The sequence below is a fragment of the Anarrhichthys ocellatus genome, unplaced genomic scaffold (assembly GCF_004355925.1).
Source record: "Anarrhichthys ocellatus isolate YVR2014 unplaced genomic scaffold, GSC_Weel_1.0 scaffold4, whole genome shotgun sequence".
Taxonomy (NCBI): domain Eukaryota; kingdom Metazoa; phylum Chordata; class Actinopteri; order Perciformes; family Anarhichadidae; genus Anarrhichthys; species Anarrhichthys ocellatus.
In genome coordinates, this window is record NW_022280034.1 from 15,318,825 (window position 1) to 15,343,518 (window position 24,694).

Here is a 24,694-nt window from a genome sequence, read left to right on the forward strand (position 1 = left end):
GTCGCGGCACTTCCGTCCGTTTGGCCGGTTTTGATTGGCCGACGTGCCTCTCTTTTTCCTCTTCTTCGCGGCGGTGGGTCGGAGCCGCTGTGTCCCCGGTCTGGCACGTTCCTAGCCAAATTCTCCACGGTGTAAAATTTGATCCCCCCCTTTTTTTCACGAAACCAAAAATATCCCCCCTTCAATTCCCTGCAACCGCTTCTACGTTTCCGCTCAACACACACCTCCAAATCTCCACCAGATACATCTGAAGATGGCGGTGGTAAGCGGGATGTCGGGGTCGGCTGTAGCCCGGCTGGAGGGCCGAGAATTCGAGTATCTGATGAAGAAAAGGTCGGTGACCATCGGCCGGAACTCCTCCCAGGGTTCGGTGGATGTCAGCATGGGACACTCCAGCTTTATCTCCCGGCGGCACCTCGAAATATTCACCGCGGGGGAAGACGGCACCGGCACGGGGGAATTCTACCTCCGTTGCCTCGGAAAAAACGGGGTGTTTGTTGATGGGGTGTTCCAGAGAAGAGGGGCGCCACCGCTCCAGCTTCCACGAATGTAAGATTGATACGACCAGTTTGCTTCAACTACAAACATTTTGCGGATTTGTGGTGTTCGTGTGTTGTTATTGTTTTGTTGTCCCGCAGCGGTGTTTGCACGTGCTGTGTCAAGTAGCGTAAGTCGAATGCGTGCTGCTCATTTGTATGGCGAAAACGTCACAGGACCTCTCTATGCCAAACGGTGTAACGGTAATCCCCCAAAACACATTTAACTTGATTCACCACCTGCTGTTAATGGTTTGTATCTGGTTTATTCGGCATACAGTCCACCAACACACTTTAGTGTTGTCAAGAGAGTTACTCGCCATAGTGCATTAATGTTACGTGGAAGATAGACTTCATGTAAAATACATGAAAAAATAATTTTATTTATTTTCTGCTAACCGGTGTTTCGTGCATTCCGAATTGTACAGTGAACTCAAGCCATTCAAAACTGTCTTTAATACATGTCCCCCAATGTCTGTGTTTACTGATAGCAAAGTGAGCAACATTAAATTAGCTATAATTGTTATAGGATTTGGCGCAAAACTAGAGAACTTATTGTATTGTTTGGCTAACGCTCAACTGCTACTGTCCCACCTAACATGCTAGCAACACATGCTAAGAGTTGGACTTGTAGGGTAGTGTGTCTGACATGCTGCAACACAATATGCAACGTATTTTACTTTTATGCCGTTAGATACTGGGCACAACACATTCTCTTTACGTGTTTCAACGTCAACTACGACGCTAAGGCCAGTGTTGTAGTGTGAGCTGGCTCAATGTCAACTTGGCCTCACATACCCTGTCGGTATGTTGACACTGCTCAGCTTGTTTGTCAGTCCTTTCCCCTCTCAGTTGGTAATCTCCCTAAACTCAGCTTGAATTGTTGTTGTGGTAGCTCACATTTTACATTTAATCTTTATTAATGTGTAGGTATGATATGTCCATGTGGTCACCACACCACAGGAGTAAATCATTGGAAAGTGTCAGCAGCAGGTCCAAATATACCCTATTAATAATAAATGAGAAACGTTAGACATGATGAGTACTGCTGGACGTCCATATTTAAACCGCGAGGCTGAAACTCGGTGCTCCTCTCTTGGCCTCAGTTGGACCTCCTTGGCCTGCTTGTTGCCAGGCAGGAAGCTCGTTTGTCCGTCTGTAGTAAGCATTGTGTTTCCCACTTAGGTCATTTGTCTTCAAATGCAGACAAATAAACATTTAAGTGGAAATGTATCGACATTAAAACACGCACTCAGCGTTTCTGCCTGTGTTCTGTTCCCAGGTGTTGTTTCCGGTTCCCCAGCACAAGTATAAAGATCACGTTCACAGCCCTGTCCAATGACAAGAAGGAGCCAAGGAACGTGCCGGAATCACCGGTCAAGCCCGTCCAACCCCAAATTTCCCCTCTGACCATCAACATTCCTGACAACATTGCCCACCTCATGAGCCCACTGCCTTCACCTACTGGCACCCTCAGGTGAGAGGGGGTCTGAAGTGTACAGTGATAACATTGTCTACATTTTTCTCATTGAAGTGGTTGTTTTGTCACATGAATTCAGAATTCCAGATGTTTTTTTGTTTTCTCAGTGCGGTAAACTCCTGTCCGTCAAGTCCTCGGGGAGCTGGATTCTCCAGCTACAGGACAGGCCGCGTCCTGGCCTCTGACCTAATAGGGGACAACTCCCAATCAGAAAACGACAAAGAGGCCTCAGGTGAAGACAGCCCAAAGGTGAGCAGTCCGGAGCGTAGAGCCGGCCAATCGGAGCGTAGAGCCGGCCAATCGGAGCGTAGAGCCGGCCAATCGGAACGTGGATGAAAACAGTTTTGTGTGTCTGAAAAATTCTCTTGAAATACATTTAAAAAAAGAAGCAAACAAGAGGGGGTGCACGACAAAGACGGCAGACTTCAGAGAATCTCAGTGGATTCCTATTGGCGTCTGAGCGCTGCGAACACCATCCCTGGTTACTCATTGAAGTCTAAAAATTACCCAACGCTCACAACAACATAGACTTTGGAGCACAGGATTTGGTTGAACTTTGCTAAGTCTGTGCGTGTTCGTGCATGTATGCGCTTGTGATCTAACTAAAACCTTTTTCATTTCATTGATAAAAAAACATTTCCTTCCTCTTTTCTTTTCTTTTCTTTTCTTGTCCACAGGATGACTCCAAACCTCCGTACTCGTACGCACAACTAATAGTCCAAGCGATCACCATGGCCCCGGATAAACAGCTCACGCTGAATGGAATATACACCCATATCACCAAGAACTACCCCTACTACAGAACAGCTGATAAAGGCTGGCAGGTCAGAGTCTTCACTACGTGGTACCGTTGTTTACAATTGCAGTATGTGGTTGTATAGTAACGCATACACCGTTCGTTGCACGGCTTTTGGTAACGCTCCGCGTGCGTGTCGGTGTTTTCACAGAACTCCATCCGCCACAACCTGTCACTGAACCGGTACTTCATCAAAGTGGCCCGCTCTCAGGAGGAGCCGGGCAAAGGCTCCTTCTGGAGGATCGACCCCTCCTCCGAGGGCAAGCTGATAGATCAGGCCTTCAGGAAGCGCCGGCCGAGGGGAGTGCCCTGCTTCAGGACCCCTGTGGGTCCTCTTTCCTCCAGGTATAGAGCCCTTTAAAGGGGCCACATCAGGCTCCTTTTTCAAGTTCGTGCTTGTATTAGGGGTTTCTGCTAGAACATGTTTACATGCTTTAATGTTCAAAAAACACAATTTCTTTCTCTGAATAAATCTGTATTCACCGTCAGTCTTAAGACGCTCCGTTTTAGAGCCTGTTTCTTTAAGCTCTACTCTCCAAAAAAAAGCCCTGTCTGCTCTGATTGGCTTGTGAGAAAAAGAAGGTGCCCCTTACTAACTTACTCAGATGTGGGGCGGTATATCCCAATGAGCCTGCATGGGACATAAGAAGGGGAGCCAAATTTGATTGGCTTGTTGAATCAAATGTTTTCTGATCTAGGCAGCCCACTGTCGTCTTATTTCACAGTTTACCACTCCAGATACCCAAATGTACGTCCACAAGCACCGAAAAAGTTTCCCTGATGTGTCCCCTTTAATTCAGACACGAGTGTGTTACTGCACAAGTTTGTACGGCTACAACATATGTCCAGAATCAACCTTACTTCTTCATCCACCCTAGGAGCGCTCCAGCTTCTCCCAGCCACACAGGGCCACTGTCTGCCCACTCCAGCGGGGTCCAGACTCCAGACAGCCTGTCCAGAGAGGGGTCCCCAGTCCCCATGGAGCCAGAGCCAACACCTCCACCAGCCCCCACCCAAACCACGACAGTCCAGCCAAAGCTCGCTGTCATCCAAGAGGCCCGCTTTGCACAGAGCTCCCCTGGTAAAGCATAACCTTTTTGTGACATTTTTAACTCTGAGGTAAAAATGAAAATAGTACTCACTTTTATGTGTGTGTCCCCCCTGCCAGGCTCCCACCTCAACAACCAGCCGGTCTTGATCACCGTGCAGCGCCAGATGCCTCAAACGACCATGAAGCCTGTGACCTACACCATGGCGTCGCCAGCCATCGTAACCACGTCGGTTAGCTCCGCCCCCATCATGCAGACGGTGCACGTCCTCCACCAGATCCCGGCTGTCGCCATGGCAACTGTCGGCGGACAGTCCGCTGCCATGGTGAGACCCGGACCTCAGGAGAACGGAGGCGGAGAGCACCGAGAGATCAAGCGTGAGTTCCTGGTAGCAGTTCACTCGTAGCAGTTCTGCTGCGAAGGAAGTGTGGCAGCCACCTGCTGTCGCAAAGCATGCTGTTTTAGACTGCATGTGTGAACTGAGTTTAATATGATTTTTTTTCTCTCTGCTCGTAGTCAAAGTGGGGTCGATCCCATCCATCACAGCCTCGTCGATAGGCGGAGTCAGCCGCATCATCCAGAGCTCTCAGGCTGCGCCTCTGACGACGGTAACCATCGTGCAACAAGCCCCGCTCGGCCAGCACCAGCTCCCGATAAAGGCCATCACGCAAAACGGGACCCATCTGATCCCCATCAGTGCTGCTGCTAGCACAGGTGACACACACACACACACACACACACACACACACACACACAGCAACTAAGACATCCAATCCCTCTTCTTCATTACGTTACTGTGCTTAACCCACACCAATTATCGATTAGAGGAATAGCATGAAAACCGATTTGCAAGAGAAGTGAGCTGGGACAGACGGCAATATGAAACCCCCCCCGATTGCACTGAAAGCTGTAGCGTACGGTGTCCCGCCATGTCGGGCTGAGTGTCTTTATCCTGCACTCGCACGTAAATTGACACGTAGCAGCTCCTGCATGGTCGTTTTTGTGATGTGTATATCTGCTGAAGGATGTTTTCATCCTTGACCCACGTGAGAAGGATCATATGAAAAAAGTATTGTGTACGGTACATAGCAAGGGTAAAGTATGAGCATTATGTCATAAAAACACAAGAGGTCAAAGATCACTATGTAAGCATAGCTATAAGACGAGTGCATGTAGTTCGTCTCTGCCGATTCAAAGTGGTCGTAATAACTCCTTTCTTTCTTCTTTCTACCAGCCGTTGCAAACCCTCTTCACCTCCTGGCGGCCCACGCCTCAGCCTCGGCGTCCCTCCCTACCAAGAGGCAGAACGGAGAACTGCAAGGCCAACCCCAATCAAAGAGGGTGAAAACACAGGAGGAAGAGGAGGGTGGAGCAGCCGCCAACAACAACAACAACAACAACAACAACAACAAAAACGGCACTACGGACAGAGCCGGAGAAGCGGGGGTCAGTGAACAGATCGGTGACAAGTAGCCTCCCCACACACACACACACACACACACACACACACACACACACACACACGCCGGTCTGCATCCTGACCCCTTGCTCTCCTGTACGCATTTAGCCTCACACCTCCCACTCTCACCCTTCCATCATCAACTCCAAGGTGCCAAAAAAACAAAACTAGACGAGACTCGGAAACACCCGCAGAACTACAGAATGACCCGCCCCCAAAATCGTCCTCCATATATTTAGCACCATGAAATACAGTACGATGCAAAAACTGAAACCAAATTTGAAATTCAAAGAGTTGCCGATGACGCTCGAGACCCAGACGGCAAGAAGAAGCACAGGCAGACATTTTCACAAATCCAAGATTTCCAGATCAAAAAAAAAAATGAATGGAAAAGAAAAAGAGACTTTTATTGGACAAGTGAGGAGTCCTGAAACTCCCCCCCCCAAGACGGAAAGGAGCCTCATCCTGGTAGCATTACAAACAAGTGCTTTACTGTTTGTCGGATAGAGAAAGCGACAGAGCGGAGTCACCAGTAGTGTATTCTGCTAAAGGGAAGGAAGCGTGTGTAACGTGCGTGTGGACGTTCCCGTCTCCGGCAGCTAGCCTCCATGTTGACCTACCTAACCCAGTCGTGAGTAGATATGCAGTATTCCGTTGTACACGTGTATCTTTGGATCTTTTGAGTGTTTCTCCATTTCCCAAGGCACAGATACTATCTAGTAATAATTAACTAAAAGCTATAAGTGGGGTCTTTAAGAACATTTAAACATCACAACATGATATTTTGGAATCTTTTTTTTTTTTTTTTTTTTGATATATGTGGACTCTTTGTTCAGTGAAATGAATGTAGTAAAGAAAACACTATCTATGGAGTGGATGTTCTTTTTTTTTTTCTGCTGATTCATGCAAATGAAATTTCTTAATCACTGTACATCTACAGATATTTTTTTTTCAGATTTTACAAATATCCTATGAGATAAAGTATATTCCCATGCGTATTTGACCATGTGCTTCATCAAGCTTGCATGTTACGGATCTAGAGACAATGTACTTGAGCAGATTATTTGAATATGGAACTGAAGAAAATTGACTGAATCTACGTTATATGATTCTGACCAGTGCTGCACTTAACCCTCTTAGTTTTTTGTTTTTTTGTACTCTGATTTTGCTGTTTTTTTCAACCCCTGTCATCATGGGCTGTGTTTGTTACATTTTGTGTTGAAGTCGGCAACTCTTTGCTTGATTATTTGACTCTGTTCAGGCTACCAAACAAGCCTGTTCAGAATGTTTTCTATGTTACAAAAGGAAAAACAAGCGATAGGTGTTCGTTCTGCTTCAGTGGGTGTTTTTTTTTTTTTTATTTTTTTTTTTTTTTTATATATATATATAAATTTATTTAAAACACAACTTTTTAGTTTGTATTTCTTTGAGTAAAAGTATTTTTCTGCTGGGCAAATGCAAACGTACAATCTGTCTGTTTGAAGAGTTATTTGTTTTTGTCAGAACGTGGAAAGAGATCAGACTTATTAAAGGTACAGTGTGAGATTTAGCGCCATCGAGTGGTGAGGTTGGAGATTGCAAGCAACCACGTACCCTCCACTCGCCCCTCTTTCCAAGCGTGTCTGAGACCTACGGTGGTCCTCAGGTAGGGATAGGTATCGTTAGGTGTTTATTACTACAAGGAGCTACTCTTATCAATAATCTTCATGATTAAATAATACCTTTTAAAAAACACATCGATTCAGAACAGACAGGATTAGAAGATATTTATAATTTAGATATAACTAATTGTTTCTACAGCAGAAACGGAAGTGTTTACAACAGCAACGTCACTATATAAAGCCATTAAGTGAATAAATGATGTTAATCAATAATTAACACATATCAGATGGTATCAGTCATTCCTCCTGGCACAGAAGTTTACAAGATCTAACTGAGATAATCGGACGGGAGAAGGACCGCTTCTGTTACAGCTTGTTTGTAAAAAGACAGAAGAAAAGGCCGATCTTTCCTGCTGTGTTTTTGTAAACATAGCGGCGGTGGACGGCAGACTGTGGAAGACGCCGATCGGATTAAGTTTCACTTTCGTTTACATGTTCATGCTAGTTGAACAACAGTTGAGTATTGATAAAGTATCTGCTTTTTACTCGCAAACTGTTCTATTGCACGTACAGTGACCAGCGTAGTTGTCAACTCGAGTAATCTTCACTTCACCTGGTTCACTGAACTGTCTCCACGGAGGCCGTGTGTGCGCGTGTGTGTGTGTGTGTGTGTGGTGTGACATGGTGGACTCAGTGGAAAAGGGTGCAGGGCCGAGATCCTTCTTGTGGCACTGGCACCTCTGTGGCACTCCGCGGCAGTCTGTGGCACTTCAGCGGCAAGCGGCAGCTGTGGCAGGCGAGCGGTACTAGTTCGGCACCCGTCAAGAAGCTGCTGAGCTGAGGGGGCGGAGCCACATTTCCTGAGAACACACATTGTTGATACAACAGGTCAGCTTCCGTAAATCAGTTTTATGATTTTAGTTGAGTCACCGGAGCCACCCGTTCTCTGTATGCATCCTTAGAGTAATTACGTTGTACTTTTTTGTTTCTCATTCATTTTATTTAAGTATGATTTTGCTGGTTTTGCAACAAAAGGGAACATAATACACTTTCCAAATTATTACTTTTACAGTCATTTACAATAATCGGCTAAAATAATGAAAATAAATCATCCGTTTTATTATCATTTAAAAGTATATATATAAAAAAAAAAAAATTTAAATTAAAACCCATAAAATGTCCAATCCAAAAATATGTCTGAAAATATCTTCACTCTTCCTCTGCTTATACTGTATGTATATGTATGTCAGTAGGTGCCACAAGCTGCCAGAGGGTGTGCCAGAGAGTGGAAAGTGTATTATGTTGCCTTTTGTTGCAAAACCAGCAAAATCATACTTAAATAAAATGAGTGAGAAACAAAAAAGTACAACGTAATTACTCTAAGGATGCATACAGAGAACGGGTGGCTCCGGTGACTCAACTAAAACCATAAAACTGATTTACGGAAGCTGACCTGTTGTATCAACAATGTGTGTTCTCAGGAAATGTGGCTCCGCCCCCTCAGCTCAGCAGCTTCTTGACGGGTGCCGAACTAGTACCGCTCGCCTGCCACAGCTGCCGCTTGCCGCGGAGTGCCACAGAGGTGCCAGTGCCACAAGAAGGATCTCGCTGTCTCTCGGAAAAGGACCCTGAGCTAACGAAAACAACCATTCCTAGTTTCAGGTCATTATACACTGATTAAAACAGTTATGTTATAAATACAGATAATAATAAATATATATAATAAATATTACATTCTTCCTTTAAAGATAGACTAACAATAAAATGAAGTAAGAGTATGGAACATTACTGGATGAGATTAAGATGTTGAGGACTTTGCTAGTGACGGCTGAACCATTCCTCAGATATTAGAGGATGCTATTGTACCCATGTATGAAGAAAACATCCTCACTGGTGAAATACGGAAACGACTCATTTGGTAAACGGTGTTGGACAAGTTACTTGAAAAGTGAAAACATTCACTCACAATAATCCCACCTCACTTATTGAAAAAGTAACATAACTATGTACAGTTAGTCACATTACTCCTTACAACTGTATCTATGGCGCCTTTTAAACAACTCTGAACAAAACCAGGTGTGTCCTGAATGTAGTTTAACCAGTTTAGTGCGAGCGTGCCCCAGTGATGGAGGCGATAGATATGCTCAGCACCTTTTACAATGATACAAATGTGAAGACAAACAATAGTAATAACCACTATTTATTTAAAGGCACATTAGAGCTCACTTACAGACATTTTATTGATCCTGTGAGAGATTTGAATTACTAATCAAAGAAAACACTTTTTTGGGGTTTTAAAAAAAATCAATAGATTTAATGAAACTTCTTTGCGTGAGCTTTTACAAGCTCTGGCCGACTGAATGCCATTTCACAGGCTGAACATTTATGGGGTTTCTCTCCCGTATGTATCATTTGGTGTCTCTTCAGAATACCCCCGCTATTAAAACGTTTGTCACATGTCGGGCATTTGTACGGCTTTTCCCCCGTGTGCATCCTCATGTGTGCAGTGAGGTAATAGGACTGCACAAACCCCTTGCCACATTCTTGACATTTGAACGGCCTCTCCCCGGTGTGGTAGCGAGTGTGTATCTTCAGCTCCGACACCGACCTGAAACTCTTGCTGCACTCGACGCACGAGTACGGCCGCTCCTCCTTGTGGGTCAGGTCGTGTCTCGTCAACGAACTCGCACTTCGGAACAGTTTGCCGCAGCGGGAGCAAGGGTAGCGCACGCCGGTGTGTAGTTTCGCCACGTGGAGGTCCAGGCTCCTCTTGAGCACGTAGGCTTGTCCGCAGTGCTCACAGCAGAAGCGCTTCTCCGTGGTGCCGCCGTGACAACACAGCCTGTGCCTCTTCAGAGCGGCGTTGGACCTGCTGCCTTTCCCGCAATCCCAGCAGAGGAACGGAGCCTCTTTTGTGTGAGTCCGGTCGTGCAGCGTCAGAGCGGACGCGTAACCGAACGCTTTCAGACACTTGGGGCACTTGAAAGGGAGATCGCCCGTGTGGAACCTCTCGTGCCTGATCAGACCTCTCAAAGCCGTGTACGTTCGTTCACACGAGGTGCAGGGAAAAGGTCCTCTAAAGTCGTGCACGTCGACATAATGCTGGTTGAGGTCTATGAAACCTTTGAAATTCTCACCGCACTTAGTGCACGAACGAGACTTGTGTCTCAGATTATGCATTTTAAGTCTCGCCTTGTCTGGGAAAGACCTGTTGCATTCCACACAATACAGTGAGGTATCGGTGGGTTTGTGTGTATTTCTCGAGTTGAAACCCTTTGACTTCCTGCCTCTCTGATTACCCCGAGGAGGTTCCTGACTCTGCTCCTTCATGTCTCCTAACTGGACTTTGCTGCTGAATGATTTGGTATTTTGCTGGGTGGGAACAGGCACTCCCTCTCCTGAAGGAGCCCCCACTTGTTTCAGATTTATCCCGACTTCCGTAGGCAGAGTTCGGAGTTGGCTGCGAACTTCGCCTGGCTTTGGGTCTTGAGCGTCTTTTTCTTCGTGCGTTTCAGAGGGCGAGTTCTGAGGCCGTGGCAGAGCGATTCGACATACATTTAACTCGTGCACCTTAAGGTCGTGCTTGAACTGAAAGCGTTTCTCACACCGCGAGCATCGGAAAGGCCGATCTCCGGTGTGGGTCCTCTGATGTCGTCTCATATCTGACGCGCGACTGTACGTCTTACCGCATAAGGGACAAGTCTTGCTGGTTGACGGGACTCGAGGATTTCTCTTTGGCAGCTCATTTTTGGTTGTTGTTGAAATGTTTTTCACCTTTAGACCTCGGTATTCTCTGACAGGCCTCTGGGATGTGACCACAGCAGGTGCACACAGTACAGGCGACGGCACTACATTAGATATGTTGTTTTGCACTTTGCTGGAAGTTTCTTCTTTCGTGCAGTTTTCTGTCTCACTAGGGCTCATGACATTGTGCTCACTGTCATCTGTAGTTCTAACCAATGCCTGAACCTTTTCGTCCTCTCTAATATCGACCACGGAGTCTTCAGCAGAGGGCTTATTCTCTGTGGTAACAGGTTTCTCAGCAAGGATTTCAACATTGTAACCTGCTTGGATCTCAACGGCACAGGAGTCTACACTCGTCTTATCCCCGTCCAAAGAGTTGAGATGTTGAACAGAGCGGGAGATCTCGTCCTCTACTCCTGCTCCACCGCTAACCATGGACTGATTCTCCAAGCCTCCGGTCTCTCTGCTCTCTGGTCCGTCGCTCTCCGTCTTTACGTCAGCTGCACTTTTTCTCAGTGTAGTGGTCTCCACTATCAGTTCTTTGTTGAATGCTTCCATGTAATCGGTTAACACATTTACTTCTAGTGGCCTTTCTTCTTGTTCGGTCACGGCTGTTGTCAAAGGTGGCAGACAGAGTGCTGAACAAATGCTGGCACCAACTGTTTGATTATCTGAAAATATGAAATACACAGTTACCACTAGATAAACTGCTGAGTGCCTTATATATCAGCTCTACCGTGAATGTTATACCGCCATTATGTCAGTTTTACATCCAAACTACACTGCATGCTTACCACTTTCATTTAGCTGAGCGAGGTCTTTTTGATATTCCAGGAGAGACTTAAGTTCCTGAGATTGACAGAAAGACTGCAGACATTCAGACAGAACCGCAGGCACGTCGCTGAGCATACAGGCAACCTGCTCATGAGAAAGATCACATCAATTGAATTGTTAAACATTGTGGTGGAAAATGCTCAGTTGCTTTCTTTCCAAGAATGAGATGTAGTTTACAATTTACAATGTATTCATTTGTGAGCTCCATAGGTAGAGGTATTTCTCTACTTTGGACCAGGTCTGAAAAATGAAGCCAATGCTGAAGTACCCTAAACTTGCATTCTCTCTACTGACCAGCAGGGGGCGACTCCTCTGGTTGCAAAAAGAAGTCAGATTGTATAGAAGTCTATGAGAAAATGACTCTACTTCTCTCTTGATTTATTACCTCAGTAAACATTGTAAACATGAGTTTATGGTCTCAATCTCTAGTTTTAAGTCTTCTTCAACACAGCATGATGTTCATTTAGTAAATTATGGTCCATTTAGAGTCAAATGGACCATAAAGCAGAGTATGCTTTAGGGCAGGGCTACCTTGTGATTGACACATCGCTACTACGGTGTTGTCTTGGAACTTTAACCCTTTCACAGTGTTTTCAGTTCTCTAAAAAGATAATCGAAATATTTTGGCGGCCTAAAATGTCATTGTTTGGTTGTACTTAACTCCACCCTCTAGGGTCACTTCAAGATGGAAAAAACTAAGCTGGCGACGGCCAGAAAACCAAACTCGAGGCTTCAAAACTGTAGTCGGCAAACAAACGGGTGATTTCACGGTGACTATGTCCACTTCTTCCATACAGCCTATGGTTTGGAAAGCGGTTTCCCCATTTCCATTCTTTGCGCTAAGCTAGACTAATCATGTTCTGACTCCAGCTTCATACTTAACGCACTGACTTGCGGTTGATATAAATCTACTTATGTCACTTGGAAAGAAAGCAAATAAGCGTATTTCCCAAAATTCTGAAATATTCTTTTACTTTGAAATGCCGTAAATGTCTTTACAGCACAGTGTATGCTGTGTATACCTGTTTATGATTTGGTACAGTAAGTAACTTGTCAAGCTGCGAGAGGAATATCTCCACAAACATCTGTATATCTTCAGAATACTGGTCTCCAAATCTCACCGGGAAAACGTCCTAAAATTGAGCGAGTGACATTGATTAACAGTCAGGATGAAAATATCTCAAAATCACACAACCGGAGACACGTACCTGGAAGAAGTGCTGCCTCTCCTGCTGGTCTTTAAGCAGGGTGTGAATGAGCCCAAGGAGGCCCGGTGCAGTCGACCCATCTCCTGAATCTCTTATCTATGATAAAGGGCAAAAGTCAGCAAGTTCTGGTTGTCATTTAAGAGAAGAGAATAGAAACCACAAAACGTGTGAAATACAGACAAATGTACCTCTGAGTTCCACAGTGAAGTGATTATGTCCAGGTGTGGCTGAATGGTCTTAATGTCTATTGTCTGCTCTGGGCGACACAACTCCAGTGTCAGCTAAAACCAAGACAAAATTGACAAATGTTTTAAACTTCAGCCGTATGTGACGAGCAAACACGTATGAGTTGTCGTGTGTCTCTAAACAGCAAATAAGTTGCAAAAGGAAACTCAATATCGCAACATATTGGCTTCCTCACACGGTACCTGAGCCCGGAGGCCAAGGCTCAGCAAACACCTCTGTCTGGGATTAAGAAGCTCTGGGACGATCTCAGTGACTGCTGTCACAAAGTCGTCCAGCAGCCCGTAATTGGCCACAACTTTCTGCTGGACAGTCTCCCAGATAGCTGCAGAGACCAGCCGGAGCGGTGGGACCAGGAGACGCAGACAGGACAAGGGCAGAGGGGCAGCTGGATAACGAGAGAATAATGAGTTGTTTAAAAAGCAGTACAGACAGAAAATATTGTGGTAATTCAGGAAAAACAAGCTGTAATAAATGAGCATGTAGAATAGATGAATGATATTAAAAAAATTAAAATAAAATAGTTGGAGGGTGAAGAAGGTATTTCTTCGGCAAATCATGTGATGCACAATAGGCCTATTATTCATAATTGTTATATTTCGATGCCCCATTTGTAGAGCAGGATTTGGTCATTTTTCTTAAAGTTTTGGTCTGTTAATTGGAAACGTTTCAACACACTGCTTGTTACGGTCCTCACCGTTATACTTTAATGGAAGAAAATGATCGAAATGACAAGTGAACCGAATACGAAAGCTAAACATCTCTCGCGACGGGTCTTGTTCAACGCATGCCATGCGTGCCGAATTGTAGAGTAGATTCAGACACGGTCCTTGAATTCCATTTCAAGGGCAATGTCCGTCTGGGGGAACAAAAACGCGAATGTCGTCTTAATTTGACGGATTCAGAACGGAGTTCTGTGTCATGTTTGAATAAGAGAGGCACGACGGGCGACGTTTGTGAAACGTTCAACCGTAATACTGTCCCGCAACAGTCCTGCGCAACACAAAAAAACAAAGCTAATAGCAAGAATTAACTCACACAATAAACCCTGGAAGAAAGATAATGCAACATATATAGCTAATGCTCACTTTTTTGTTGACACGTTAAATTACGTTCATCGAAGAAACAAACATTAAAAAAAAAAACTGTTTTTCAGCGGGATATTTAAGGAACGAGGCCACGGCGATGATGTCACACGCGATAAATATATATATAAATATATGTATATTTTTGCGAAACATGACTGCTACCTGTCTTCTCTGACACGTGGTGCATAATTCGGCTTCACCGGTTACGTTCTCCTCTCAGAAATGGCAACAAACCATGGCGTTAAGCAGTTAAAGACAAACAGAGTGAGCATTTAGATGAATCCGGGGACACATTTAGCGGTAACTCAGGAAGTGCAGACTATGCGGAAGTGGATGTCTGTTGACATACTGGGCAGAGACCGCACAGGTGAAAGACTATCTGTGTAACCTGCGAGAAATAACAATAGAACAGTGGGATTACAAGGCTAAGATGGCGAGTATATAGCAGCAGGTTTTCTTAAAAACCACCGCACCCCCAGGTTTGTTTGTTTGTTGTCTTGGAATTGGAGACATGCCCTGGCGTGTTGGTTTACAATTGGCTGCCATTACCACCTTTATCATCATCTAATATTGAGTACGTCTCAGTGCTAATCCACCGGCCAGTCCGTTCACGTCTTCGAGACTGCAGCCGCTTGTCTGTCCGCTTTCCTACTCAGGGTTGTTGTCCGTTATGTGTCATCTACAGCTGAGGACACTGGTTTTTGTAGCGTGGCTGCTGGGTTACGTCGCCTTCCTGGTCTCCATCAGGAAGATGTGGACGGGGAAATACGTCCGTAGCCCACTCGCCCGCTCGCTGTTTATGAACATGGCGAGCGAGAACGAAGCGTCCGCGGTTGAGACGCAAGAGGTAGGAATTCTTCTTAATCCCGTCCGGTAGGTGAATTTGGAGGATCCGGATTGCTGCCCGTTTTGATAGACCAACGAGGGTCAATTCACGTAACAAGGCCAGACTCGTGTATGTGCACCGTTTGCCATTGGCAAGCTACAGAGGTTGGACTTGTTACATTTTTAAATTTGGCACAAGGCTGTCCAAAGAAGAGGGTTGATCTTTCCGCCGTTTTTTAACAGTTACTTACATTATTTTATTGTCAGTGCCCTCAAGTAAGTGTGCTGATCTGTTGTTTTATGTTTTATTCTTTGCACATTCCAGTCTCACATTTTAGTTTTTAGCAATTAAACTCATGCAAGCATGAATCCTGGATGAATTAATGGGTGGATTCTGTGTCAGAGTTGTCTATTGAAACACCAATAAGGTACACTGGATGCTGTACTTCAAAATAAGATGACATGTCATTAAATGGTACTCACAAAATCTCAGCGGGAGAGAGTGCCAAACACCAACAGAGGAGCATCTGCACGCTGGATTTCGAGCTCCCTCCAGGCTTTTTATTTGCAACGATGATAAACATTGACGTGAAAATGTGATGTTCAATCGCACAAAACACAAAAGGATCCAATAAAAGTAACATATGTTATAAGAAGGTTTGATCCATGTTTAAACCATGGAGGTGGAAGTAGATTGCTGCTGTAAATGCTTCCTCAGTTTGACTTAACTTAGTATTCTTCTTCTCCCTGCTGCTCTAGTGGTACCGGTGCGGACCTGAGCTGCTCGGAGATTCAGTGCGACCCCTCTTTGTCCAGAGCCACCTGGACTCGGGCACCAAGGCTTTTCTCAAGGAGAGCGTGGAGAAGTCTGGCTGGCTGTTCACCCAGCTCTATCACTCGTTCGTATCAACGGTCCTTGGCCCACTGGTCTCTCGCACCTCTATTAACGGGTGAGCGGCACAGACGCACCTATGTCTCCGTTTTACCCCCCCCCCCCGTAGTGCAACCGTCCTCTGATGCCGCTCTCCATCTCTCCAGGTTTCTGGGTCGTGGCTCTATGTTTGTGTTTTCCACGGAGCAGTTCCAGCGGCTGCTCCGTATCGACCCGGAGTGGAGGGCCGACAGGCTCCTGGATCTCGGAGCCGGGGACGGGGGTGTCACAGAGGTGATGGGTGCCCATTTCAGAGAGGTCTACGTAACCGAGGTTTCGCCGCCCATGAAATGGCATCTCCAGAGGAGGAATTACAAGTGAGCAGTAGACCACCCCGACTCACATCTCATTTCAGTTTGATAAACATCCCACAACACGGATCCCATCAGTACAACAGATCATATGTCTGACTCACCTATCTGTTGCTCTGAGCTTCAAGTCGCTTCCACTTTTCTGGTTTATTTTTGAGTTTGTTGTTAAGCTACCATTAATGAAACTCAACCTTCACTACACAAATGCATCAATAATGAATTAGAAAATGAAAGTCAGCATTTTTGACTGCTAAAACTATAATTTCCTTGAAGCATTAAAAGCAATTTGTTACCATCTGAAAACAGGTTGTTCTTTCTTTCTGTCGTGCTTAGACTGCTGGGCATCGACGAGTGGCAGCAGACTGATTTCCAGTACGATGTGATCAGCTGTCTGAACCTGCTAGACCGCTGTGACGATCCTCTGCATCTCCTGCGGGACATTAAGCTGTCGCTGGTTCCCAACACGGGGAGGCTCATCCTGGCTGCAGTGCTCCCCTTCCAGCCCTATGTGGAAATCGGTCAGTCAGGAATCAACTTGCCTCATTATGCTTATGATTTTCATAGACCTCCCTCTATGAAGCAAATAAAAACCATTCTATCTGTATTTGTTCTTAGGAGGAAAATGGCAGCGTCCCAAAGAACACGTTAAAGTAAAAGGAAAAACGTGGGAGGAGCAAGTGACCAACCTGTCCAATGAGGTTTTCCGGAGGGCGGGGTTCGAGGTGGAGGCCGTGACCCGCTTGCCGTACCTCTGTGAAGGGGACATGTATAACGATTACTACGTTCTAGACGATGCCGTTTTTGTTCTCAAGGCCTCAGAGGAGAGGTCAGAGTCTGCCTGAATACCAAATGCAACGTGGAACTGTGGGAGACCCCGCCAACGCTCCTGGATGGATTTTGGTGCAATTTTCGTACGCTTCATTCATAAAACACAGTATTTCTGATGGTATTTCTTTAGAAATGGTGAGGCAGCTGTGAAGCTCAGGTACTGTAGTTCCTACATTTACCAGCCATGTAGTGTGACAGTGATACCTCTACTTTTTAAATAAACTAACTAACTGAACGACAGTTAGCCTGTATTAAAATGCCACTGAAGATCAAGTCTTCTCAGACATGTCACTATGCTGTAGGTGTTCGGTTATCCATGAAAATGTTAACGCTTATTGTTTCATCATTGTGGAATGAAAATAATCCTCGGTGAATATTTCAGTTTGTGATGAAGAGGATCAGTATATGCACACACTTGATTTAAACATTGTATTACATTACAGTAAATAACAGTAAAATGATGGCGACCACAGCTGCTAGTAGTTTACTGTAATTAAACAGGGATTTTTACATTTTTACAGTGATTTCCTCTGTTATGTTGGCACTGCTGCTGGGAACTTGGGGCGTCGGGAGAACGGACATTGCTACGGGATGGGGTCATTATCGAACCCCTCCTCACTTGAACAGAAAGGTTACACAACTGAGTCGTTAATTACACTACTACTACAATGCTGCCACTACACAACGTAATGTTAATGTTGTCAGATGTCCCCACATTTGACCTATTGTTAAAATGAAAATTGCTGATTAGTGCAGCTTTAATGCTAAAACAGTGTAGCTGTATGTAGGAAAAAAAGATTGCTGTCAGTTACACAGCAATATAGCTACAGTTTACCAACATTAGCCACCACACGCGAATGGTAGCACTGTAGCAGAAAAACCCAAGTACACTAAGCAAGGGTGTGTTTTTTTAATTGTAAGAGGAAGATATTATTTAGTCTTTCAACAGTTACATGGTCTCGTTTTAAATCAGTGGTGCACAAATGCACTATTAAAAACGTCCTACAATTAATGCAATATTTGTATTGAAAGAGTATCATATGGGTCCCAGAATAAAAAAAAATACACATAATGAATGGGATGTTAAATTGGTTGAGATTATTTTAGAGACCGTAGAATTGTCAATCTGGATTACGGTCAGATTATTACAATCTGACTGTCCCAAACACCCTATTCAAATAGGGTTCAGATTGAGACTGAGTCTGAGACTGACTGAGATTGAGTCATTATCTTGACTTTCACTCACTTAACTTTTGAACAGGAGGACTGAAAGTTTCACCACGGACTTCAATGGCTAAATGAAGTGTGTCCCAACGCATTTGTTGGAAATGGTTTCATTAAATAACATATTGACACTTCTGTGATAAACAGCAGTTTCGTTTTAGTTTAAATTGAAATATGAATGTGTTCTTATGTGTCAAGTATGTTATACACAGTGCTGAGGTGAATTTCCTGGTGCATTTCCTTGTACGTGTGCAACCTAGAACTGAAAGAGGAAGCTCGTATTTACTGTATTTTCCACAGAGCTTGGAGGCAGCATTCATGCAGCATAATTTATGCAAACTGTGCATCCCTGTCTTCTGATTGGCTGAGCGAACGAACGTGTTCTTGCATTGGGTACCGTTGTCTTGGCCACGTCCCTGAGCCACGTCGCGCTTTGCTCGCCATTTTCCCATCTTCTGAAGCCAGAAACAGTCTATTTTAGTGTCACGGTGTCATTCAACACCGTCAGATCGCTAATTAATCGTTACCGCAGACAAACCGAGCTCTTTATAGAGTCTTAAATCGGGTTACCTCTGCTGGAGCTCCCACAAACATGAACGTTTTCAGGCTAACCGGGGATCTCTCCCACCTAGCAGCCATCATCATCCTGCTGCTAAAAATATGGAAAACCAGGTCCTGTGCCGGTAAGTAAGTCCGTCGTGTACCTTTACAGTTTGTACGACCTCCCGTTTTGCACAGAAGGCGTCTTGTCGTCTTAACTGGACGAGGAAAAATAGTCTCTGCTGTGAAACTTCTTCTTCTGTCACGTTAGACGGAGCTTGTTAGCCAGTTCTCGGCTAGCGTTAGCCAGCTGGCTAGCAACACTGACGTCAGCTAGCCATCATTTCTGGCACTCGCTGTCATAACCACGGCGAACCATGGTGCGACGTGAAACTTGATAAATACTCATGTTGGGAAGAAAATATGTAACGCCATCCATAAAGTGCTAGCTAACGTTAGATAGCAGCAGCTGCCTTGCTAGCTAACGTTAGCCCTGACAGTGCAGCGGGCCCCGCATTAACGTCAGGTAGGGACAAGGGGGCCCCAGAGGGCCACAGCAGTTGTTAGTTTGGCATGTTGGGCCTCGTCCTTTCAATTGTCAGGGGGGGGGGGCTGTGCTAGCTTCACGTTTCACGTCGCCCCCTGTTCTTCCCATACGTTGGGTTAGCCCAGTGCGACCTCTCTGACGTGGCAGCACCGACAGCTCACAAGTTGGAGATGCAAAGTTAGTGACTGAATAGTGGTTGGCTAAATGATCGTACGGTGGGACTTTGCTGCGTTGTCCTGCTGCTCCTCCGATGGTCAAAGGTTAGGGTCGTATCACTGCAAGACAGACAGTCCACCTCCGAGTTATGTCACTGCTGCTGTTTGCTTGAGGTTAAACCAGATACCTCTGCACGTGCAAGTCAATCTTCTAAACGGCTGCATATCTGATCTATTATAAGTAGACTATGTCATGTCCCCGCCATCCCAGTCTGACAGTTGGTGTGAATGAATGAAGCGTGTTGTCAACACACTAGATACACAGAGGCTTGGGACAAGTGCAGGTGAGGATGAAGACTGTGGAGTTGCCCTCAGATAGACATCCTCAAACCTACAATACGCGCTGCTTATTAGAGGGGCTACAGTGTGACTTTGTAATATCCAAGCTCCTGAACTAAAGTAGCTAAAACTACCCTTACATGCTAGTGAAACAGAATGGTAAACAAACTATACACTTGCATTTTCGAGTTTCCAATCTCAGTCTTGGCTCTGACATGATGTTTGTGTTATCTGTACAGAGGCTGGCTGCAGTGAACATTGGATTATGAATGAGTAAAATGGTTTCCTCCCGCCGTGGAGATAAAGTGAACAGGTGTATGTTGTTAGAAAGTACTTGAGAACTGTGGCACATTGTGTGAGGTTTGTGGTTTGAAGTGAGTAAATTGAGTTGTATAGAGATGTTGCTGTTTGCTTTAAAATGTCATTGCTAGTAGTTTAAGCCCAACAAACCAAATGTCATTTTGTGTGTTGTGAGCTCTGGCCGCTACCTTTGCAAACAAGAGTACGTTTAAATGCCGAAAGGTTAGATATAAATGGGGTGGCTGTGGCTCAGTGGGTAGAGCGGGTCGTCCCTTTTAACCACAAGGTTGGTACACAGACCCCCTCCTGACTGTATGTTGAAGTGTCCTTGAGTGAGACGCTGAACTCCAAGTTGCTCCCCAGGTGTGTTACAGCAGCCCACTGCTCTTACTGCTTAGGATGGGGTTATATGCAGGAGTATATATAGTAATAAACCTATGTTTACGTAACCATGTTTGAATGCCCTCTGCGGTCTTCCCACAGGCATTTCTGGAAAGAGTCAGGTCCTGTTTGCCTTGGTGTTCACCACTCGCTACCTGGACCTGCTCACCGCCTTCATCTCTTTCTACAACACCACCATGAAGGTGAAACACTCGCACGTTCGCTCCTCACTCTCTTATCCTGCAGCTGAACTCTGCGTGTGTCGTGGCTTGACTAGTACACCAAGCCAGCACGCCTGTGTTTGCTGAAGGATGGCTGTGTAAGATGTCGTGGACTTGTGTGACGTTGCTCCTCCATTTCTATTCGTGACTGTTCAGTACGCACTGGGTGAAGTGATTATCTTACTTGTCGTGCTCTGTCCGTGTCTTTCAGGTCATCTACATCGGGTGCGCGTACGCCACCGTGTACCTGATCTACGCCAAGTTCAAGGCGACTTATGACGGGAACCACGACACGTTCAGAGTGGAGTTCCTGGTCGTCCCCGTTGGCGGCCTGGCTTTCCTGGTTAACCACGACTTCTCTCCCCTGGAGGTCAGCAATACTGTGCAGACACAATGTCTGTAGAGGCAGGAGGATGCGCTTTTTTTTTTTTGGAGTGAGGAGTCTAGAAACGGGTGACTGTGGCTCAGTGGTAGAGCAGGTCGTCCTTCAATCAGAGGAACAGCGGTTCGATCCCCGGCTCCGCTAGTCCATGTCGATGTGTCCTTGGGCAAGACACTTAACCCCAAGTTGCTCACGCAGCTGTGACATATTATATAGTGTATGAATGGGTGAATGATGACATGTAGTGTTAAAGCTTTGAGTGGTCGGAAGACTAGAAAAGCGCTATACAAGTACAGTCCATTTACACGACAGTTAGTCTCAAAGAAAACTAAAAACTGCGCAAATACAACATTTTGGATTTGAAGCCAATACAAGAGGTGAGCTGAAAATCATAGACGAGGCAACATGTAAACACTATTTCTTGCAGAAAGACCTGAAGGGCAAACTTCTCCCATGTGTGCAGGAGTCACTACACTCTCATTCATAAGCTCTCTCTCTCTCTCTCTCTCTCTCTCTCTCTCTCTCTCTGTCTCTCTGTCTCTCTCTGTCTCTCTGTCTCTCTCTGTCTCTCTGTCTGGGTCTGTGTCACCTTCCACTCAGTGGTGAAGTTCGTTAAACCAAATGTATTTGAATTCAGTTGCCACATATCTCAGACATCTGCCTCCCATGATTATTGTTCCCACCAACACTCCGTCTCCCCCTCTGCTTGTTCCAGATTCTGTGGACATTCTCCATCTACTTGGAGTCGGTGGCCATCCTGCCGCAGCTTTTCATGATCAGCAAGACGGGCGAGGCGGAGACCATCACCACCCACTACCTGTTCTTCCTGGGACTCTACAGAGCCCTCTACCTCATCAACTGGATATGGAGGTTCTACTTCGAGGGGTTCTTTGACATGATCGCCATCGTCGCTGGGGTGGTACAGACCATCCTCTACTGCGACTTCTTCTATTTGTATGTAACGAAAGGTGAGTGCCGCTGCGTTCAGGTTTCATTTTTATAAAAGTATTTCTTATTTGCTCTGGTAGTCGGTTAGGTATCAAGCAATACAATTCATAACGATGTTGTCGTTAGTGTATAATCACCTAAAACTAAGAGTGGTTATATTTCCATTAGATTAGATGTATAGCCGTTTATATCTACATGGGGAGTGAGTCCTCTTCTACAGACAAACAGCACATCCTTTATTCTGGTAAACTTCTCTGCTGGCTGAGAGGACGGGATGAGGATTGACTGATACCATCTGATGTCTGTGTTCTTCATTGATGATTATTATCATTTATTAACATCACTCAGGAATGTGATTTATTATATTGACATTTTAGATTAGTTTCCAGTGAGATATTAATAACTTTGCTGTTGTAAACATTACTGTTGCTGCTCTAGAACCATTATTTAGTTTTATTTCAAATTAATTCTATTGCCGTTCTGAATTGATTTGTTTTTAATGTTTTTAAAAAAAGCAAAGACGTGGTCATGAAAAATAACCACGTGTTGATCTGAGCAGCTCCTTGTAGTAATATAATCCTAGCGATGCCTACAAAAACAAAGTGAAGTGCTGCTACATTTAAAATCATTTTGACAAAACAGAGCAATCTAATGTCGACTGACCTCCCCGCGAGTGCTTACAGTGGAAGCAGATGCCCTGATCCGAGGCGAACCCACCAACAGAAACTCCTGGCTCATTCAGCAGCGTTCACCACTACAGCCAAACTCAACTCGTAGGTTTCTGATTTGCGTAATGAAGACAAATAAACCTTCATGAGGACCACCGTGGTTCTCAGACGCGCTTGGAAAGAGGGGGGTACGTTGTTGCTTGCAGTCTCCACCACTCATCATCATCATCATCGCCCTTTATGCCTCCTGGCATGTAGGGCAGCAAATAAAGTCTTCCCCTCCCATCCGTCCTGGGCGAGTCGCTGGATGGTGCCCCATGAGTGGTTGAGGCTCTGCATCGCCTTCTCCACAGTTCTTCTCCATGCGTTTCTTGGTCGGCCTCTTTTTCTTTTCCCTTCTGGTGTCCAATGTGAGGCTGTTCTTGAAATATCAGCAGGGTCTTTTCTCCGCACATGTCATATCCATCTTCTTCTCATTAGGATGGTCTCCATGCATTCTTGTTGGCATTTGTCATACAGTTCTTCATTTGAAAATGTGAAGTATTCGCCTTAAACTCTTGGTGTGGAAGGTTAATGGTCTGTTGAGATCTTGTGTCATTCTCCAGCATTCAAAACCAAACAATAGAGTGGATGAAACACAGCTCTGATGCAATTCAGTTTGGTCTTGATGGTCACCACTGGATGCTGCTAAATCTCACACACTGGTCCTTTTAATATGGCCCCAAACCTGCCAGACAGTCCAGTATTCTAATCATAATATTAAATACTGAATGGAATTTCATATGTTCTGTTCCCAGCATGTAAAAATTAAATGAAATAAGTTTGCAACAGCTCCGCCTCTTTCCAGAAACGATGTCCCAGTTATTCTAGAAAAGAAGTGGCGTCAAAAGTACTAATATCTGTTTCATGAGATAAACACAAAACAGTCCTCCACAAATTCATTTTTTTAAGTTCAGGCTTTTTCGTGAAAAACTGTAGTTTTATCTCTTCAAATTAAAAGCGTGAGAAAGAAACTTCATTCTTTGGTTGAATTGCTCATAGGCAGAGCATTGTCGTGTAATAAAGGGTCGCTAGTTCTAGGCACATAAAACCATAACTGTGTGCATGCAGCGAGAAAATATGCAAATACTAGTATGAACCGATGAGGCTGTTTTCTTGCTCTTATGAATGCTGTCATGTTGTCTCGTTTCAGTGCTGAAAGGAAAGAAGCTGAGTCTGCCGGCTTAAGTGCCACAGAGGAGCGCTTTGCGAGACTCATAGAGGGGGATCTGAGGGGAGGAGGAGAGGAGGAGAGGTAGTGGACACCTCTGACACCCGCCCACACACCCCCGCCCTCCACCACCACCTTCCTCCTCTTCCCCTCCCGCCAGTGTAAGATGCCTGAGACAGAGAGCGATCGGGAGCTGCTGGCTGAGCCTTCTTCTGATCCAGAATCAGCGGGATCAGAACAAACTGCAGAGGCTGCTCCGTGGCCTTTCGGGTTTCTGTTTGATGCATCTTGCCTTAACTTTTTTTTAATAATCTGTATAAAGGAAGAAAAAACAACAAAAAAACACGATTTTTTTCTACAGAAAAATGTGTACGCTGAAGATTTGACACATTGGTGAAAAAGAGCTGAAGATGTAAAATTGCCTTTGATTTGGCGTTGTATGATATTGAAGCGGACTTCTTGTGGTGGGATATTATCGACTCGAGCGTTTGTAATAGTATTTGCAATCGAAATAAATGTGCATTGTTTTTTTTCCTGAATCAATTTGGGGAGGAATTTGTCGAATCCTCATAATTTTGGTGGTCAAATTCTTCATGTTTTGCTTTTCTATTTTTGACCACTCTGCATTTCCATGTATAAAGACTGTCTGTTTTAGTTTCCCGTGCACTTGGTAGAGCAGGAATTCAATGTAGAACATTTAACTCTCTTTCCCACAGAGCCATGTTTTCTTCTAAAGCCTTCAAAATACACTGGTATCAGTTGCTTTTTGTGTGAATGGAAGTAAAGGGTTGGAAATTGTAAATGGCTTTCTTCATTTCAACACCCCTTCTATTACCCAGTGAGGAC

The 24,694-nt window shown here is 45.0% G+C and overlaps 3 protein-coding genes across 7 annotated transcripts; 2 read left to right on the top strand and 1 right to left on the bottom strand.

Annotated features, from left to right (window-relative positions):
* The first annotated feature begins 46 nt into the window (after positions 1-46).
* On the top strand, positions 47-18,009 carry mettl9 (methyltransferase 9, His-X-His N1-histidine). 3 transcript variants are annotated; one of them, XM_031843087.1, is made up of 13 exons: positions 47-549; positions 1,819-2,013; positions 2,124-2,265; positions 2,694-2,840; positions 2,964-3,157; positions 3,691-3,893; positions 3,981-4,238; positions 4,378-4,575; positions 5,096-5,307; positions 15,623-15,813; positions 15,902-16,111; positions 16,439-16,623; positions 16,721-18,009. In XM_031843087.1, the coding sequence occupies exons 1-13, from the start codon at positions 254-256 to the stop codon at positions 16,945-16,947; spliced, it is 2,658 nt and encodes an 885-aa protein (XP_031698947.1). In that variant the 5' UTR covers positions 47-253; the 3' UTR covers positions 16,948-18,009. The 3 variants fall into 3 exon arrangements, with proteins under 3 accessions (XP_031698947.1, XP_031698950.1, XP_031698948.1); XM_031843090.1 differs by lacking the exons at positions 47-549; positions 1,819-2,013; positions 2,124-2,265; ... (4 more) ...; positions 4,378-4,575; positions 5,096-5,307 and adding exons at positions 11,986-14,517; positions 14,724-14,885; XM_031843088.1 differs by lacking the exons at positions 47-549; positions 1,819-2,013; positions 2,124-2,265; ... (4 more) ...; positions 4,378-4,575; positions 5,096-5,307 and adding an exon at positions 11,986-14,885.
* Positions 9,104-14,443, bottom strand: LOC116381179 (zinc finger protein 791-like). 3 transcript variants are annotated; one of them, XM_031843085.1, is made up of 7 exons: positions 13,648-14,443; positions 13,136-13,338; positions 12,896-12,988; positions 12,708-12,803; positions 12,522-12,632; positions 11,460-11,583; positions 9,104-11,336 (listed from the first exon to the last, which is right to left on the bottom strand). In XM_031843085.1, the coding sequence occupies exons 1-7, from the start codon at positions 13,742-13,744 to the stop codon at positions 9,235-9,237; spliced, it is 2,826 nt and encodes a 941-aa protein (XP_031698945.1). In that variant the 5' UTR covers positions 13,745-14,443; the 3' UTR covers positions 9,104-9,234. The 3 variants fall into 3 exon arrangements, with proteins under 3 accessions (XP_031698945.1, XP_031698946.1, XP_031698944.1); XM_031843086.1 differs by having other exon boundaries at positions 14,201-14,442; XM_031843084.1 differs by having other exon boundaries at positions 13,136-13,738.
* Positions 18,010-18,534: 525 nt separating the features above from the next.
* On the top strand, positions 18,535-24,694 carry LOC116381184 (ER lumen protein-retaining receptor 2-like). The gene is made up of 5 exons (XM_031843092.1): positions 18,535-18,840; positions 20,522-20,622; positions 20,852-21,010; positions 21,738-21,990; positions 23,831-24,694. Exons 1-5 carry the CDS (start codon positions 18,750-18,752, stop codon positions 23,863-23,865), a joined length of 639 nt encoding a protein of 212 aa, XP_031698952.1. The 5' UTR covers positions 18,535-18,749; the 3' UTR covers positions 23,866-24,694.

Bases quoted from the DNA above. Each gene is read 5' to 3' on its own strand.
- LOC116381179 (XM_031843084.1), bottom strand. From the start codon at position 13,561: ATGGGGCATCGAAATATAACAATTATGAATAATAGGCCTATTGTGCAT. The intron at 12,989-13,135 runs GTACCGTGTGAG...TCTTGGTTTTAG, and splicing joins GCCTTGGCCTCCGGGCTCAG to CTGACACTGGAGTTGTGTCG. The intron at 11,584-12,521 runs GTATACACAGCA...TCTCATGAGCAG, and splicing joins CTGTACCAAATCATAAACAG to GTTGCCTGTATGCTCAGCGA.
- LOC116381184 (XM_031843092.1), top strand. From the start codon at position 18,750: ATGAACGTTTTCAGGCTAACCGGGGATCTCTCCCACCTAGCAGCCATC. The intron at 18,841-20,521 runs GTAAGTAAGTCC...GTCTTCCCACAG, and splicing joins GAAAACCAGGTCCTGTGCCG to GCATTTCTGGAAAGAGTCAG. The intron at 20,623-20,851 runs GTGAAACACTCG...CGTGTCTTTCAG, and splicing joins TCTACAACACCACCATGAAG to GTCATCTACATCGGGTGCGC.
- mettl9 (XM_031843087.1), top strand. From the start codon at position 254: ATGGCGGTGGTAAGCGGGATGTCGGGGTCGGCTGTAGCCCGGCTGGAG. The intron at 550-1,818 runs GTAAGATTGATA...TTCTGTTCCCAG, and splicing joins CCGCTCCAGCTTCCACGAAT to GTGTTGTTTCCGGTTCCCCA. The intron at 16,624-16,720 runs GTCAGTCAGGAA...ATTTGTTCTTAG, and splicing joins CCAGCCCTATGTGGAAATCG to GAGGAAAATGGCAGCGTCCC.